The sequence below is a fragment of the Schistocerca gregaria genome, chromosome 3 (assembly GCF_023897955.1).
Source record: "Schistocerca gregaria isolate iqSchGreg1 chromosome 3, iqSchGreg1.2, whole genome shotgun sequence".
NCBI lineage: Eukaryota > Metazoa > Arthropoda > Insecta > Orthoptera > Acrididae > Schistocerca > Schistocerca gregaria.
In genome coordinates this window covers 756,332,859-756,352,906 of record NC_064922.1, presented here as the reverse complement: position 1 = coordinate 756,352,906, position 20,048 = coordinate 756,332,859, and the positions used below count along the sequence as shown (strand labels likewise).

The following is a 20,048-nucleotide window of genomic DNA, read 5'->3' as shown; positions in this document are numbered from 1 at the left end:
TTATCGCCATAAACCTTAAAAAAAGTCTGTTTTGAAATCTGAAGGTGGTAGTTACACCATTGAAACTGTTGAACTGGTCATCACTTTGTTAAAAGTATTCCAGCAGCAGTGCAGATGATTTTATTCACAATCAAGTGTGCCTTACAGATTACTTTTTAGTAAAAGTATTTTAACAGCCAGTGCTGATGATTTTATTCACCATGTGGAATTCGGCTGACGTTGCCCAACCTCCAGTATTTTGTAAAAAAAAAAAAAAATTAATGTAAATGTGATGGATACAACACATAGAGAATTTCTGAAAATTTTAAAAAGTTTTGTAGTAAGTTTTTAAAAGTTTTATTTTATATTTGATTAACAGTTTTCTTAGTTACTACACTTTGTGTAACTTTAAGTAATGTGTAACACTGATGTTGTCTTGAGTAGCCAGAATACAAACTCATTACTATATGAACAGCAATGTTACTAATTTTACAATGTGTGTTTGTCGGTAATCAGCATAGTAGATTTTGAATAGCCTTGGTCTGCTTGGTCTGCTGCTTATGGTAGACATCCATTGACCCATTGATGATTTAATCCAGTGACTTGAAATTTCCATACTGTTGAAGGAACAACCACTTAAAAAGTTGTAGCTGTATATTAAATATTTAGTACTATAAAATTGTTAGCATTCATGTATAACATATTATATAGCATGAATATAACAGAGGGAAACATTCCACGAGGGAAAAATATATCTAAAAACAAAGATGATGTGACTTACCAAACGAAAGCGCTGGCATGTCGATAGACACACAAACATACACCCAAAATTCAAGCTTTCGCAACCAACGGTTGCTTTGTCAGGAAAAAGGGAAGGACAGGGAAAGACGAAAGGATGTCTGCTTGTGTCTGTGTCTGTGTCTGTGTATGTGCAGATGGATATGTGTGTGTGTGCGAGTGTAAACCTGTCCTTTTTTCCTCCTAAGGTGAGTCTTTTCGCTCCCACGATTGGAATGACTCCTTACCCTCTACCTTAAAACCCACATCCTTTCGTCTTTCCCTCTCCTTCCCTCTTTCCTGATGAAGCAACCATTGGTTGCGAAAGCTTGAATTTTGTGGGTATGTTTGTGTTTGTTTGTGTGTCTATCGACATGCCAGCGCTTTAGTTTTTGTAAGTCACATCATCTTTGTTTTTAGATATATTATATAGCATACTTTATAAGTTATAAAGCCAATTTGAAAAATATGAAGATAAGCAATTTTAGGAGAAAATGGGACCAAGGGGGGCATATATTGCAGTTTTTATTTTTAGTTGCTTCCAATTAATGGACATGTGAGAATGTCAGATAGAGAACCTTATAAACACATTCTTAAAATGTTTATAGACCACCTATGCCTCATGGGTGTGTGTGAATCTGGTTGCTAAGACTGTGGTTTGGACATTGTCAGGCTGGTAATCTGTCCTGTAGCTACAAGAAGTTCTTGAGTGCCCTCTGCCAGTCAGCCATCCAGCCAGTGCATATGAGGACAGGTGATTGTAGGATGGGCATTGGATATTTCGCATTTCCTCTATAAGTGACTTGCTTCCTCTGCATGACATCGTGCCACGGACCAGTTTTTCTACTGCTACTACCAAATTTTCTGTCAACTTACCTACAGTGTGAAGTGATAAAAAATTTGAGCTATACATTGGATTTTTCTGCCGCTACAGTTGAAGGTACCAAATCAGGGGAATATGGGTTGGTGGTTCAAACATCCCAACCAAATGAGCCTGGCTTGGCTTGGTGGCTAAGGCCACTTGGAGGTGGACATCGTCATGCAACATGCACACTACTCTTGCCAGCATTCACTTCTTTTTGTTTGGAATGCTCCTTTTGATTTTTATTAGGATCTCACAATATCGTTGTGCATTGGTGGTCGTCCCTGAAGCAGAATTTCGACCAAAATGATGTCACTTTGGTCCCAAAACCCTGAGGCCATGATCCCCCCCCCCCCCCGAAACTGTGGTTTTGAATTTTTTGGCTGATGGGGAATTGGTTTGATGCTACTGTGATAAATTTATTTTTGTCTGTGGCGTGAGCCACCCACATATCATCTCCGGTCAAAGCAGGGCTCAGAAAATCCCCACCTCCCTGTTCAAGTTACTAAGATACTTGCATGATCTATTGGCCTAATTTTTCTTGTGTTACTGTGTCAGCTGGTTTGGGACCCATCTTGCACACCGTTTCCAGCATTACAGTGTTTCTGTGAGCATCTCATGTAAGAGAGTTCTGGAAACACTGCAAAAAATTCATCCATTGTCAATTGGCAGTTTTCATAAATGGTTTCCTTGATTCGTTTGCATCAAAATGCAATGTCTTCCACTCCTCTGTTCATAATGAACTATTGTTTTTCCTCTCCTAAGCTCCTTACAAAACTTATACACACTCATTCTGTTCATAACACCTTTGCCAAAAACTGATTTCATTCACGAAAAAACTTTTTTAGATGTTATTCCTTCTATGAGTAAGAAGCAGATCACAGCACATGACTTGCACATGGTGGGTTTCTTACTGACATCATTCATGCAACTGGACACTACAGTGTGAGTTTATAGCTACTGTGTTCCTGTGATGCTCACTCTGGTCAGGGAATCCCCCTCTACCACTCACTTTTGCCAACTCTCAAAAAACAAAGGAGCCACAGCCTGTTATGGGCACAATAAACTTACTTTCTCTACATGTCTCATAAAATCTGAGGGTAATGTATTAGAGAAGTACCGAATACTTACCTTTGAGCCACAATGAAACTGGCACACTGCTACATGTTAGAGGAATAAGTGCAGATTTCTGATAATATTTTGATGTATAATTTTAGAAATATTATGTACAACACGTGTATTTTATGAGTTTTCCAACTCCAGAATGAGACGTATGTAAGGGTGGTGGCCATATTGGCTGAGGCCAATCTGGTGTGTGCAAAAGCTGTTGTAGACAAGACCTATGGCGATGTGCTGCACAGCAGTCACTTTTAAAAGCGTTCAAAAATTTTTGTGCAGCAAATCTAAGGACTTGTAAAATTTTCTCATAACTTTGTGGACTTAGAAAAGTTTTGCACTGTAGATTTTGCAGACTTTTAATAGCAAACTGCAGTCTGATGTTAAAGACTTAAAAAATTCGTGAATGGGTTAGCAGATAAATCAATCATTACAAGACAGTGTTTAAGCACATGTAGTCATCAGGTTGTTCGATGGCTGTGTGACTGCCCCTTGGACGCCATCAAACATTTAAGTGAGGCATACACTTTTATTATGCCATTTGCTTCCAATGCTGTTATTATATTTTATGACTTGACATTCTTTAATGCATTACCACTTTGTGCTGCAGAGTGTAAAATAATTTAGTAAAATACTTTTAACTTATATCTGCTAGCAGCCATATGAAGTACGGTGATTGTGTTTTTAACATTGGGATCACTTGACAGGCATGTGAATAATTATGTGTACAACTTTTTTGTTATATATTTTATGAAATTAATTTTTAAACCAAGAATTAGGCTGGGAGAAGTGTTGTATATGTTCTAACAAACTAACAGCAACCTCACCTGTGACCAAAGTTCTGTAGGGAATGTACGATTAGTCTACAAAGCTAATGTGGGAAAATATAACTACTGCACTTTATTAGTAACTAGTGAGAAATTCAGTGAAAGGGTAAACCGAAATGAGCATATGAATGTAATCACAAAATACAATCATTGCTCGCATATGGCATCTCTTCCATTATGTCAGTGCAACATTAGAGTAAAGGGGGGGAGGGGGGGGGGGGCAGAACACATATTAGTAAATATTGACCCAGGGCATGAGACACTCACTCACAAAACTAGCAAAAGGATGTTTCATACTGCTGAGTGCCATATTGCATTAGACAGACTCTCAGTGATATGCAGGAATGCCATGATCACAGATTATTTTTATTCTGCATTCATATGCTTCAAAATTACAGCTCATTGTACTCAATATATAACACTTCCTTTAACTAGTTACAGTTATTAGTTAGTTTTGCATTTAGTGCCTCACAACACTGCTGGGCAGTTGACATTTTTTGAGGACCTTGAGTAAGCTACCGGACTTTTATATACTGTAACAAGTGAACCTGGCAATGCTTTACAATTGCTAAATATATACGGGAATTGAATACACATCCTAACTTCCTTCCCCGTTCTCTCTGTCCATCTTGTCCTCCCCCTCCCTCTCTTTGTCCACCTTGTCCTCCTCTTCGTTCTCTTTGTTGATCTCCTCCTCTTCCCTCTCTTTGTCAATCTCCTATGTAACATTAGCGACAGCCCTGGACACAGACCAAGTCCTGCCCATTCACCTCCTCCACACCTATCCATATGTTAAGCCCCACCCATAGGTCTATTACGTGTAACGACATCAAATGTGTTAGTATCACTGAAATGATAAGTCATAAAAACAAGGGGGAAAAAAATCAATAATTAGTCCAAATTTCAGATTTTCTGTGAAAAGAGCATATTATTAAAGAAATAAAAATATCTATATTGAATATCTGAATTGAAAACATCGTCAATAAAAAACAAAGATAAAATTGAAATAAAATTGTGGTCCATATTGTCTTTTCGTGTTTCATGAGCTTTTTTCTGCAGTATCTTAAAAATTTTGATATTTGTTATTTTCAGAGAACGCCAGTTTCCATCAACTCACTCAGTTTAAGAAATTCTGTTGGGAAATATCTATCAATAGTAATGCCTAGGATGTTATTTTGCAACGAGCGCCATTTTCCATCAGCTCACTAAGTTTAAGAAATTCTAATGGGAAATATCTATCGATAGTAACACCAAGGATACAGTCTACTATATCGATTTCCTAGAGTCAGTGTTGTGCATAAACAAGCCAGAACCATTTTCTTGATTTCTTTCTGGTTGTCTCATCAAAATTAAAGAATAAAGTGTGAGATGATATTGAAATGCTAAATGAAAGCAGTCAGACATTTCTATACATGGCATACTTCATTAGTATTTCCATCTGTAATGGGCGAATTTGTACTTGTGAATTGTTGTGATTGCTTACATGTTGCAGACACGAGATTATTTTACTTCGAGCTCTTCTGTAGTGTTTGAAAGATTTGTAGCTTCTGCTGTGTGATAAATTAGTGTCGTAGAAGATGTTGTAAGGTGGTTGTAAATTCCTTAGTGAATTAAACTGTTGATTTTCTTTGTCTTAGAGCTGTTTGTTGTTAAACATTTATATATGATTTCATGTCATTCCAACCCATCTTATCATATTTTAATCTCTGTTAGTTTTCAGTTTTCTCAGCACTTGGTCGCGACATCCAATATTAGGTATTTTAGTATGATAAATTTGTTAAAATGCATACCCATGTTTCATTCTGATTATGTTTTAATTCTGTAAATACTAGAAGTTCCAGTTTACTGTAATTTATTCACATATTTTGACAACATCCTGACAAATGGTCTGGGTAGTGAGTGTTATATTCAATTTTTTTTGTATTTTTTGCACCCATGAGAATCATCTCAATTTTGGGATTGTGGAATGAAAACTGAATCTAATCTACTCTTAATTGGGGTGAGGACTTAAGAAACATGCTAGCAGAAGGAGACAGCATGAAACAAATGTTAAATGGTGTTTTTCTTATGGCCAAAACCAGTGTTCTTGATGCATTGCCAAATTCTTTTTCCACCCTTAAAACTTTGAAGCAGAACTTAAAATTATGTGAATCTCACACACACAGAAAGTTTAGGTCACACTGGCAACAATACAGTGATTTGGCTCCTCTCCAGAACTTCAGCCAAAATTTGTATTTTGTCACACATACTGTCTGAATTCTGAAACATACCTCTCAGCTAGCTTGTTGCTCCACTTCCTCTTAAATTCTTCCCATTATTCTTTTTATTGTCGTGCTACATAAATGTCCCCACATTGAGGTTACATTTTTCAGCTTTTGCTTTTCCTCTCACTGAAGTCTGTTTCTTCCCAAGCTATTCACCCAAACACCAAGTACTTGTGTTTAAAGAATCTGGTGTAAGTTCAGGTACTGTGACTTCTGTAGATGTGGCTCACACCAAATTAGCAAGTGTTGGGTTTTGTAATATCTGTCTTCCGACTTCGTTGAAAAGCAAAGGATACTTATTTAATGCTCACACCTGAAAGTACTTAAATTCTTCTTTACTCGTGAATGGCATTTATATGTGTTGCATTGGCACGATTTTGACTTGAAATCCGTCTTTTTCAAGCAAGCACTTCTTTTTTTCAATTGTTTGTTATAATATTTTGTTAATGTTTACTGCATTAAAAAAAGTAATTACATGTGGACATACACAGACAAAACTGGAAGCAGCAAATGTACACACTTTCATATTATTCGAATATAATAGAGGAAAACATTCCACGTGGGAAAAATATATCTAAAAACAAAGATGATGTGACTTACCAAACAAAAGCGCTGGCAGGTCGATAGACACACAAACATACACACAAAATTCAAGCTTTCGCAACCAGTGGCTGCTTCTTCAGGAAAGAGGGAAGGAGAGGGAAAGATGAAAGGATGTGGGTTTTAAGGGAGAGGGTAAGGAGGATGCTGGAACAGGAAGGGGTAGGGATAGCAGGATAAGGGTGGAGGTAGGTGTAGTGCTGCTTGTGGGAATATGCCTGGATGTGGTGGAGACAGGATAGTCTCCAGGAGGACTGGGGGGGGGGGGATTTGAAAAGGAGAGAAGTAGAGAGGAGGTGAAAACACTAGTTGGTGAAATTGATTGATTGATTGATTTCTTTATTAATCCATGTAACAATTTACATTGTCTGGATTCTGTCAGCAAAATCATATACAATACAATATACCACAATTTATTCACAAAAAATTCGTATTTACACACATTTTTGCGGTATCTTACATTAGTTTTATATCCTTAGGTAATTTGTACAATTCTGGATTTCGTATTTTAATTATTTCCTCATGTATTACAATGCAGGCTACTTTAATTACACTACATGTTTTAATTCAGATAGTCCGTTACTGCATAATAACTTTTATTTAATAAACAAATTTTTAGTTTTGTTTTGAACTGTCCAATTGTGTCAATATCTTTTTTTTTTTGGGGGGGGGGGGGGGGAGGTAATTTATTATATAATTTAATGTCATTGTACAACAAGCTCTGCTGAGTTTTAACTTTATTTTTCTCTCTAGATGCAGATTGTATTGGTTTCTAGTTTCATAGCTGTGTATTAAAGACTTTTTCATATAGCAGTCAATATTTTTTTTTACATACATAATACTTTGAAAAATGTATTCACAGGGGACAAAAAAAAGGTTCAATGGCTCTGAGCACTATGCGACTTAACATCTGTGGTCATCAGTCGCCTAGAACTTAGAACTAATTAAACCTAACTAACCTAAGGACATCACACACATCCATGCCCGAGGCAGGATTCAAACCTGCGACCGTAGCAGTTGTGCGGTTCCGGACTGAGCGCCTAGAACCGCGAGACCACCGCGGCCGGCTCACAGGGGACAGTTAGGATTTCCAGCTTTTGGAAATGTTCAAGGCAGTGAGCCCTACTGCCACGCTTGGTTATTATACGAATTGCTCTATTCTGTAATTTTTAAAACTATTTGAATAGTTATACTGTTGAATCCCCAAAATATTATTCCATAGGTAATAACAGAGTGGATATAAGAAAAATATACAGATCGACACATGTAGTATCACACACTGCAGTCAGAATTCTAAGAGCATAGCATGCTGTAGCGATTCTGTTACAAAGTATTTTAATATGTTCTTCCCACTTTAACTGACTGTCAACATGCATACCAAGGAATTTTGTGTAGTCTACACATTCTATAGTTTCATCGTTTAACTTAAAGTTGTTATAGTGTGGTTTTTTGTAGACATAGAAGTTAACAGCATTTTTTTTTTTTTTAATTTAGTGTTAGTTTATTATTGGATGCCCACTCACGCACACTGTTCAGTGTTTGTTCGGCATTTTCTTTCAGTGCATCTGGTGATTTGTCACTGATTAGAACATTTGTGTCACCTGCAAACAATATTGTTTGTCCATGCTTGATGCTCTGTGGGAAGTCATTTATGTAAATGGGGAATATTATTGGGCCAAGGACACTACCCTGTGGGACACCTATATTTACATAATTTGCGTCTGAAGTATACTTTACAATATAGTTTGAGCAACTTGAAATATGTGAGATTTCAGTTATCTGTCTTTTATTTTTTAGATATGACTGGAACCACTTTTTCACAAGTCTCCTTATTCCCAGTTCATCTAACTTATTTAACAGTATGTTGTGGTCTACTGTGTAAAATGCTTTACTTAGATCAAGAAATATACCTGTTGTGTAGTGTCCTTTATCTAATGCTTCTAGAATGTGTTTTGTGGGGTGTGTTGTTGCTGATTCTGTGCTTTTCCCTGATCGAAATCCAAACTGGTCAACTGACAGTAAGTTGTATTTATTTAAATAATTCATTAGCCTATCTTTCATAATAGTTTCTAATATTTTTGCAAAACATAATAGTAGAGAAATTGGCCTATAATTTTCAATTTTTCCTGCATCACATTTTTTGAAGAGAGATAGTAATTTAGCATATTTTAAATGGTCTGGAAAGTAGCCCTGCTTGAAAGATTGATTTATAAAATTAACTAAAGGTGGAAGTAGGCTCCTGATACAGTCCTTAATTATAAAAAATGGGGACTTCATCCAGACCAGCTGAGTTTTTGTTTTTCAGTTTGCTGACTGATTTAAAGACTTCTTCCTGTGTTGTAGGGAATAACACCACTGAGTGTGATACACCATTATTTGGCTTTTTGACCTGAGGGGCTGTTAGAAAATTTTCCTGTAATTTTATTCCTATGCTACTATAATAATCATTTATATAGTTTGCCAAATATATTGAGTCTCTTATTAGTGTCCCTTCCTCTTTGATTTTCAAGTTGGACAGATTCATTTTCCTGGTACCAGTTTCCTGCTTCACAATCTTCCATACTGCCTTATTTTTGTTTTCAGCAGTGAGCACCAGTTTGGAGTTATGAGCTCCCTTTGCTGCAAGCAATATTTTCCTATATGTTTTCCTATATCTTTTATAAAACAGTAAGACGGTAGGATTAGTTCGGCTGTGTTTAATGGAGCTCAGGTACTTTTTTGTTTCAGACAATTTTTTGATGCCTTTTGTGACCCATTTGCTTTTTCCTGCTGTTGATAATGGACATAATACTTTAGGAAATGTTTCTTCAAAATTTAATTTAAACAATGTCATGAAATTTTTGAATTTTTCATTTGCATCTACCTCTGAGTATACTGAGTCCCATGTTTGTCCTGCTATCTGTTTGGCAAACTCATGTCTGTTTTGTTTAGGAAAAAATCATCTGTAAGTATGCATTTCCTTTGCTTCTTCTGGAGCCACTTTTATATTAATGATTTGTCCTGAGTGATCAGATAATCCTAGCTCTGCTACCAACACCTCACAGTTTTCTTTGCCTAAATCTGTTAATACCTGATCAACAGCTGTCTTTAAGTATTTTATTATTCTGGTTGCACTGTTAACCATTGGAACTAGATTAAAACACAAGGCTGTGTAGTGCTGGGTTGGGAGTGTGGAAGGAGAAATATAGGTGGAGGATGGGGATAACATATATTGCAAAGAGAGTTCCAGCATGCACAATTCAGAAAAGCTGGTGTTCGAAGAAAGGATCCAGATGGTGCAGGCTGTGAAGCAAGTTGTGCTGGGCAGCATGGTCAGCAACTGGAAGGTCCAGCTGTCTCTTGGCCAGAGCTTGTTGGTGGACGCTATGTGCTCACAAAGAAAGCAGTATAGTGGTGGCAGCTTAATTTTTAGTTGACGGCATACACAGCCAGACCTGCCTTGACAGGATAGGAATTGCCTATGACTGGACTGGAGTAGGTGGTGGTGGGAGGATGTCCCATACTGTTTGCCTTCCTGGAGTCATAAGGCACTATAAGTGAAAATGAATTACTAAATTTTCTAGGCTGTCTGAAATCATTTTCAGTGTAGTATTCATCGGATTCTTTGTTGAGCCTCAAGTCTCCCTCATTAATTTCGACCATGTTCTTACTGGTGGATGCTCCATACTACTTTGCATGCTGTTCTGTCTTATCAAACAACATTATTTACACTTGGACAGTTATTCTTTCCCCATCAAACTTTCCCTGTCTTCACAGCCATGCCATTTGTATTAAATGTAAGTTTTCAGAAAATAAATTGGGACACAAATATCCAGTGACTCAAACCACTGCTTTCATTTATCACATTTCTTCCATAGACTTGACTCATAAGAAAAATAATCGATTCATGTGGAAGATATCATAGAAGTGAACTACTTGTCAAACTAAATCATTCTAAATGGTAACTTCTCAGCCAAGTCAATGATATTGTGACATTGGGCCCATCCTATGTACTACTGCCTGGTCACAATAAAAAGTAGGTTTTAATTGTCTGCCTCTACAATTCACTAGGTAGGCCATGTGCCAGTGTGAGTCATTGAATTGGGACTGGTAGCTTGTCACACGTCAGCTTACTTAAGCCAGTGTTCACCTTTCTGTACCAGCAGAACAGCTGCTAAACTTTCATTAAAGACAAATGGACATCAAGTGGGTACTAGTCCCATATAGTGTCACTACTGCAGGATGTGTGCTGTAATACAATTGTTTTCATGTGACTGCTGGGTAGTATATCAAGTGGGCATTTTGAATGTGTACATTGTCTGAGAACTGCACCTGTGAAAGCTTTCTTTACAGCATGTCCTGAGATACTGTACCCAAATCTCCCCATTGTGCACTATGCTCTCCTCTTAGCCTCCTCCAAATCCAGCCAACGTTTTCATGTGTGTTTTATGTTTGGAAAATTATCTCTCTTATTTCTATACTACAGTTATTGCCTTCTGTTTCACTATTCTGCCTTGCTGTTTCTGCGATGACTGTCCTTTTCTATATATTCATAAGATGATCAAAATTCCGCTAAGCACTTTTTACACAATTCACACGATTAGCAGCTTGTACACCTTTAAGATTGGTAGTGTGGGATATTAGAGTATTCAGTTTCTCTCTCTCTCTCTCTCTCTCTCTCTCTCTCTCTATCTATCTATCTATCTATCTATCTACCTATCTATCTATCTATCTATCTATCCTGCCCTCCCTACCCCCTTTTTCTCTATTAAAAGAAAAATCCGGTAATGAAGTTTATGTGTTGCTGAAATACAAAATATTTCCAAATTGCTTCTTTTTGGTCTCTTCTTGGGGAATTGACGAAAGATGACAACTTAAAGTTCTGTGGGCCTCGCCCTTGTGACTACAGTCAAACAGTTCTTTGAAGAGTGTAATCATTGTACTAGTTGCCTAAGCAGTGGTCATTTTTCCCTAACTTAGTGTCTTTTTTGCCAAATTTTGTGTCATTTTTGGCAGTTGTGCCCATTTTTGTCTTTTTCACCAAATTTTGTGTAATTTTTTTTGTCAAATTGAGGGTAATTTCTGCTGCATCTGGTATCATTTTCTGCCATGCCTGGGGTTGAATTATTTTTATTCTTAATTTTATTACTTTTTGCCAATGTTTTTAAATTTCGGGTGTTATTCTTGCCAAAATTACTACTATTTTCACCAAACTCAGCGTTTTTTCTGACCAAATTTGGAGGTTTTTATTTATTTTTACCGAATTTGGTGTTTTTTACCAGTTTTTTATTAGATAAATTCAGTGTTAGATGTTATTTTGGCAAATTTTGTGCCATTTGACAAATTTTGTGTTGCTTATTTCAGTGCTATTTTTGCTGTCACATCAGAGTTCATTACACAGGAAATGAACTGTCAGTTTACTGATATACATGAGCCTCAACCTTGAGGAGAATAATAGTCAAATCTTAACATTTAGCAACTAAAAGTTACAAATATTTGTAAACTGTTGTCCTCAGATTTATAACATTTTTACATAGCTAAATTACAAAGTTTAAATGATTAATGGAAAATCTCTTCGAAAGATGTGAAACAAATGCTAACAAAGAGATAGAGGGGCTGGCCAGTACTTACCTCAGCTCAGTACAGCCGATAGATAACACAAAACAGAACAGAAAATTTACATTCCTAGCTTTCGGAACTTTGTTCCTTCATCAGAGAGGAGGGAGGAGGGGGAAAAAATCACTCGTAAAAATTGCCGATATCATGTTATTTTTCTAAAAAGTGGTAATTTCACAGTATTATCTTGGAATTTTCCTGTCGCTACTAATATGTCTTCTATGACAAAATGCTGTCTAGAATTGGCACCTACAAAGCTTGAATTTTAGCACCAATTTTCTAACAGAATGCTCTAGTAGCTATTAAAATATACAATACTATTTTATTGTATTCCAATACATGTTTTTTATCTGCAGTGTACCTCTAAGGTAAGTAATTGAATATCAGGTATTGATCACTATAAAAACTGCTATCTGCCACAATGCATAAAATATGAATTAAATATTTCTGACCTTGAAAACATAACCATTCTTTTGACAGTTCTGTACATGTTGTGCCTTCTCAAGTCCATTGTGTGGGCTGACTGTCTCTTTCCTCCAGCGCATGTGCATCTTTCCTTTGTTCTTATTTTCCCTTTTCCTCCTATAAATAATTTTTGGTGTGTCTAAAAGCTGGTCTCTCCATTACTTACTTACTTACTCTGAATCCATCAACCATATTCTTGAGGGGCATTTATGAATAGATGCCCCTCTTTTGTTTTGGACATTAAAGGTGTGCTATTTGTATTTTTCAGAATTGTTTGTTATACATCTGAAATAGTTTATGAGTTTCATTCATAAAGTAATTTTTACAAAAATTAAACTCATAATTAATACTATAGTATAAAATAGCATCATGTAGAACTTACCTTTGTTGAACAGGTACATCTGCTACAAGAAGTGAATCATCACACTTGAATAACCAGCAACAAGGAAATGTGAAAACAAGCTCACGGGGCCGTATTTTGCTGCGACCAGTGAAACACTGGTTAGGTAATTACATCATTCCCTTATACATCTGTTTGTTGTATGTGATAGATATAAAGAAATGTCTGGTTACAGTCTGTACAAAAATTACTTATCCAATTTAAATTTTGATAGCCTTCTGCTAAGTATTTGATTGCTGTGGGTACAAGAGTGGTGCTAAATATGCTTATGTGAAGGCTGTCTATAAAATAACATCCACTAGGCTGTAAATAAAATACTGAAATACTTAAAAAGAAAATTTAGGTGAAAGGCTTGCATCTATGCTTTTATTTTATTTTATTTACGCATAAACACTACTCAGATTTAAGAATTTATTGTGTCTATCAAATGGTCACAGGCAGGCTCTGAGAATGTCAGAAAGTTATTTGTTGGAATCAGTTTTGGGAAACAAACCTATCTTTTATGTGCATGAAGAATTGAAATCTTGTGTAATAAAGCCAAGATTGAATAAATTCTTCTCAATTTTCAAGCCACATCACTTGGAATAAAATTTTCGAGCTCAATGGCTATCTCTGCCATTATCATCAGGAGTAGAACCAGGCCTGACATATTTTCCTTGCCAGCCCATTTACTCGTGATGATGATGGCAGAGATAGCCATGGAAAACTCAAAAATTTTATTTAGACCTGCCGCCATGAAAGACTCTTGAGGACACAAAGTCAATGTTTATTGGCTGGAAGTTAATATATGATCTGTTCACGTTTCTCATGAAAAGTGTTGAGACATACCTGGCTGTATATCAGCCTGTAGTTCATCGGTGGCAACGATCACGACAGGAAATTGGCTGTAAATAAGTGAGGGCAGGAAATTTGGTTTTCCTTCCATAAACTTCAGCCCCCCTCAGTGAATTATTTATGGTCGGTCCCTGTCTTAATCATGTAATTAAATCTCATATACCAGGTATGCTTATACTGCACCTTCTAATTATTCAATATTAGTCACTGTGCAGTATAACCTAACCAACCATTAACAGTCTCTCTCTGATGTACAATACATGTGCCACTTTTTTATTAAAAGTAATCCATAATCATTGTTAATTGTCCTACTTCTGTGTCCGTCTTCTTATTCACAACAGTACATCAGCAGACCATCACATTATTATGGTTCTGATTGTTACTGATTCCACTCTCAAAATGTCAGAACAGACTCATTTCCCAAATGACTTCAGGCCCAGTGCTGGCTACTAAAGTTTCATATTGTTGAGCATGTAACTTCGATCATTTACAATTAAAATTTTACGTGTCAAATTAATTGAATAGTGCAGAAAAATGGGTTTTATTTTGAACTTTACCACTATTTGTTAAGACAGTTCAATAAACCACCTGGAAAATAGCTGTTACAGTTTCTGATTTAGTCACTACAATCGCTGTTTCTTTTCAGTTAGAAGAGGTGCTTCAGTCTAATGCTTTTACTCATCCTTCATTGTACAGAAAGCCACTCTGACCACATTAGCCAAATTTTTTTAAAAACAAAACAGACCTGACGGCCCAAGCAAGTTTGAAAACCAGTTGCATTTACGTGGCAGCGAAAATCGATTGCAGAATTGGAAAACTGGCAACCAGAAGTGGGTTTTCAGAATCAATTTTCAAGTGTTTACATGACCACCCAGAAGTTGTATTGGCAAATTGTTGTACGAAATCTAGTTTTGACTGAAAGAAGCCTTCTTGATGATGAAACTGCAAAAATAGCTAAATAAACAATACCACACATAAAATTGCAAATCAGCCAGAAATTAATTAAGTGCTGATGTTCCTACAATGTTTTCGAAATTAGCTACATGAATGTTTTAAGGATTCCTATGGGTTATTTTCCTAATTTTATCAGTAATATAGTAATTACACCTGTTTACATGTCAACAATGTGACTGGAATAGGAAATAATTACTGTTAGGTAATCAAACTTAGCTGTAGCAAAACTGGTTATTTGAAATTGTTCAAATTAATTAGGAAATTATTCTGATTAATGTAATTTAGCAAAGTTGGGCCTGGTCTTATGCTTGGCATTACAGGATGACACTTCTCTCGCTAACACTAATGATGATTAAGAAAGTAAAAAAAGTTATCATTTAAGGAAGAAAATAACAAAACAAAATGGAATGGCTCCGAGTTTGCTTTGCTAAAATGTAAGTATTGTCACGCAAGAACACAAGAACATGATATGACTAGTCAACCACAGAGTACAAAGCCTGTTTTACATTACTCATCTCTTTCACTGGGTTTCAGAATTGATTATTGTTCCATGAAATCCACAACCAAGATTCCTTTAGAATATCAGAAACCAACAGTAATAATCTTTTTGACTTCTAGAATTCTGCAGTCTTTATTTTTTGTAAACCAGTGTATCCTCTCTCCATTCAGTGCTGTCCTAATGCTCAGTTTTCCACTCTTAAAGAAATGTGTCTGCTAACCTACTGCAACTTCTTCACATCTTCTTTGCATACAACACACTTTTTGTAAGAAATGTTAAAACTTTTGAGAGGTTTTTGTTTGTTAAAATGTTTATTGTGAATGGATTTTACATTTGTCAGAATCCTTAATGCCATAACTGGTTTTAAACAGCTGCCATAGACAAACGAGGAACAGTGTAACAGTCTTGTCATTGCTGGAGTCGTCATAATAGCTTCCTCCCCTCACCCCTTACTGCTTGCCTAATCTTCCTCCATCAGTCCTACCCTACAGGAGAAAGGAGAATATATTTTACTGACAGGGCTAGTACATTCATTTAGTTTGTAATCTTGAGTTGACTGTGAATATCGCACAACTATTTCACCTTATTTGTGTTGTAATGGATGGAACTAAACCTTGTGGCTGTGAACATAGATTAATAACGCTTCTGTGGCTAATTGCAGTTGGTTGCATAGTGTAAAACTCTACTCAAAAAGAAAAGTTTTTCATTTGGATCGTTGATGGCTGTCGTATACTTTCATGGAAATCAGTGCCTGTTATCTTCAGTTATTTGTAAGACGTTTAATCAAAAAAACAAATAAGATGCATTAAGAGTACTATCAGGCAAAATAAATTAGGTAAGAAAGGATGTAAAGATATTTTCAGATTGTGTTTCGCATGTACGCGCGCGCCCACACCCACCCACACGTATTTGACTGTTTCTATGGAAATTGTCTTAAATTGTTAATTGTGCATTTTTATGCTGATAACATGAACCCCCCCCCCCCCACCCGAAATAAAATTCAGATAATTTGAAAAATCACTAAAATGTTCCATATGAGTCGTGGTGCCTTTGACATCCCGAGGTATCATGCTGCTCCTACTGTCGGAAAGCTTATTCACAGTGATATCATATTTTGGAATTTATGTTTTAGAAAATGGTTACAAATGGAGTGTAATACCACATTGTGGCAATACATCTATAAAAACTCTTGAAAAATTGATGGTTTATCTTTGTTCATGTGGAGCCTCAGTCACATATGATATACCTTCACTCATGATGCGCCTGATTTCAGAGAGCATGCATATGGTTCGCATGTCCACTTATCAAGGTCACCTGGGGGATCAATCCCCTGGCGCCCTCTGGTGAGCTGCCAACGAAACAGGATTATTTAAATGATTGCAAACAAGTGCTTGGTCTGTTCTTTATGCTGTATTACTTTCGTAAAATCAGTGTGTTCAGTGCTATGCACAACCTGTATATTGTATCTTGCTCTATAAAGTTCTGTATTCCATACATCATATTCGTTCTCGCTGCAACAAACTTGTTGACGAGTGAAGATTAGATTTTCTCTGCATGTTAGTGTGAGTGCTAAGCCACCTGACAACTTCTCAACGGAAGAAATACTCCAATATCTCATTGCCCAGCAGCAACCTTTCGCAGAACAACAGCAGGCTCTCATTACTGCTCTCAATCAAGTGGCATCTGTGTGTTTGTGGCAGATTAGTCTCCCACTAGTGCAACTGTCACCCTTTCTGGCATATGATGAATCAGCTGAAGATTGAGACTCATATGAGGCACAGTTATGCCAAGATTTCCAGGTTTTTTGCGTGGGCGATGCAAACTTGTGTAGGGCTTTCTTTCTTTCCTGTGTTTCGCTGTGCGTGTATCAGTTGTGCCAACTTGGGCCTTTGCAAGAATCAGCCGGCTTATCATTTGATGAAATGTACAATCTTCTCTCAACCTATTACTGTGACAGAACGCATATCATTGTGATGTGAGTAGAATTTTACCATTGTCAGAAATGCCCAAACCAATCTTACAAAGCCTGAGAAACAGAATTGATGGATTTAACCATTGTTGTAACTTTGTCACTAGCACCCGTCACAAATCCTATGCTGATCATGTGGTGTGTGATATTATTAACTGTCTGACTCCCAATAGGGAAGTGCATGAAAAGCACTTCTGTATGAGAATCAGATGCTTGCAGATGTGCTCAATATAGCACAGTCCTTTGAAGTGTCACGGCCTGCAGACGATCAGATTGCTGCATGGGGGAAGTACTGGAAGTTGCTCAGTCAACCCCTGTGAGGCACGCTGCACGTATTCAGGGTGATGGGGAAGCCGATACAGTAGTGCAATCTTCAACTCAGTGTTGCATGGCTTAGTGTCGGTACAGTCACAACAAGAGTGGGTGCGGTCCCCCATTTCGTCTTGCTCATACAGCTTCATCCAACATGAGCATACTGCATGCCCTAAGTGTTCAGCAGTTTTCAACAAGTGGCATAAGAAAGGTCACATTGCATCAGTGTGTATCTCCTCTTCAAACATGGCGGACACAGTAGCATCGAGAACATAAACTGTATCTCTACAATGTTCCCGGAAAATTGTTTATTGACTTGCGTGTGTTTCATAAACAGCTAAAAATTCAATTGAACAAAGGAGCTGCTGTGACTTTAGTAAATGTACAAACAAATGTATGTGGATTTGGGCTCCCCTCCCCTCACACAGGTTTCATGGAAGTTGATTAGCTACAATAAATGGCAGTTGTCTACTCCTGTCTCTTACAGATCTATTGTTTGCCCTCTCACCTTCCTTGTTGTTGTTCATTCCCAGACCTGTTCTCGTCAGACACACTTAACGCTTTTGGTTTCTGCATTGCCAATGAGGTAAATTAATGGCAGATCACATTCCGTATCAGCAACTGGAGTCCCTCTCCTCTGAGTTTTAATCTCTGTTTTCCCCTGAGCTAGATTATGCTACTGGTTTTCAGGCCCGCATTACCATGAAACAGCCCTCCCGTGGCGTCCCCCCCCCCCCCCCCCCCCCCCCTGGCACAGCAGCTGCCTGTCATGTGCATGACTATGTCAAGGCCGAATTAGACCATTGGACATTACTTGATGTCATTCAGCCTATTTAATTCAGTGAACAGCTACAACACTGGTCATTGTTAAGAAGCCGATGGGTAAGCTTCATCTCTGCGGCGACTTCAGTGTCACGATTAATGCAGAGTTGGTGATTGATGCACACGCTTTGTGCTGCCCTGATGAGTTGCTCGCAAATTTGCAAGGGGGCCACTACTTTTCGAAGATTGATTTGTCAAAAATATACATCCAACTCCGCTTGGATGATGCCACTAGGCGCCTTCTTGTTGTCAATACATCTTTCAGCCTGTACCAGTATCAATGCTTGGCTTTTGGTGTTGCTAGTGTGCCAGAAATTTTTTAGAACAGCTCACAGCTTCTGTCCTGACAGCATCAATTACCTTGATGATATTGTTATTTCTGGTTCTTCCAGCAAAAGCCACCTTCAAAATCTAATTGTTGTTTTCTGCTTTCCAGTCTGCAGGTCACAAGTGCAGTCTTGCCAAATCTCAGTTTTTTTCAGCCTTCAGTTGAGTACCTAATTTCTGCCATGGCTGACCTCCTGTAGGAAATGCAGGCATTTTTAGGTAAATTCATGTACTACCATAAGTTTTCACCAGGAGCATCCATGGCTGTTCAGCCAGAATGTGATTTTGCATAAAACTGTGTCTGTTTCGGGTCCCCAGCTTGTTACCGAGCATTCACTTTGCTTAAATCTAAGCTTCAATCTGACCCATGCTTGGCTACTTGCAACTATGTCAGCACCTTGTATTGGCTACAGATGCCTCTCAGCACAGTCTCAGTGCGGTGTTGGCATACAAATACTTCTAAAATTTTAACTCCTGCTCAGCAGCGGTATTCTCAGATTGAAAAGGAGGCTTTAGCAATTGTGTTTACCCTTTAGAAATTTCATGTTTTCTTTTATGGTTCTAAGTTCCATGTAATCACAGATCGCAAGCTGTTGGTTGCTCTTTTCAACCCTTCGGCTTCAGTGCCAGACAAGGCAGTGCATCATTTGCAGCAGTGGGCTCTAATCCTCTCTTGTTATTATCAGATCCATTATCGGTCCACAGTGCAACACGCCAATGCTGATGCCTTATATCGCATTCCAATTGACTTGGAACCAGTGTTCGATCAGGACAAGTTGCTTTGTTTCAGTTTACATATTGAGAAACAAAATGAAGTCACTGGTTTTCCCATCACTTGGGCAACGATAGTGTTGGCCTTTGCTGCGGATCCTGTACTTAGTGGGTTCCTCTCTTCTGTGCAGCTTGGTTGGCCGTAAAAACCCCTAGGCCAAGCTTCGGATCCCTTGCGTAATTACTTCTCCCTCCAGCACTGCCTTTCTGTGTTTGATGGGTTCTTTTATTCGCTACGAGGACACTGCTCCCTGTGTTGTTGATTCCCACTTCCCTTACACCGCAGTGTACAGCAGGTTCTGCATGTTGATCATTGGAGGCCCCCATGTACCAGAGCTTCAGGTTGCCGGCATGTGTGTTGGCCAGGCACAGATGGGGCATTACAAACCTTATTCCTGCTTGACTCACTATGTTCAGCAACAGGCAGCCTCATGGTCGTCATTTTACCATTGGCCAACTTCATAGTGCCAGTTGGAGTATTTATGTGTCAATTTTGCTTGGCCCTTCTTAAATCAGTGTTGACTCATTGTAGTGGATGCCCAAGTGAAGCTTCTCTACATGGCACATTGCCTGTCCATGTCTACTGTAGACACTATTTTGGCCCTACCTAACAGTTTTACAATTGAAGGACTTCCATATGCCGTAGTTACTGATAATGACTCCCAGTTTGTTTCT

General features: G+C 37.8%; 1 protein-coding gene across 6 annotated transcripts in view; it reads left to right on the top strand.

Moving 5' to 3' along the window:
• Window positions 1–20,048, top strand: part of LOC126353935 (uncharacterized) — a 340,432-nt gene that overhangs the window by 247,251 nt on the left and 73,133 nt on the right. For all 6 annotated transcript variants that reach the window (XM_050003197.1, XM_050003198.1, XM_050003202.1 and 3 more), the window contains one exon: window positions 12,881–12,991. In XM_050003197.1, coding sequence (XP_049859154.1) covers window positions 12,881–12,991 — 111 coding nt within the window. The remainder of the gene's footprint in view (window positions 1–12,880; window positions 12,992–20,048) is intronic.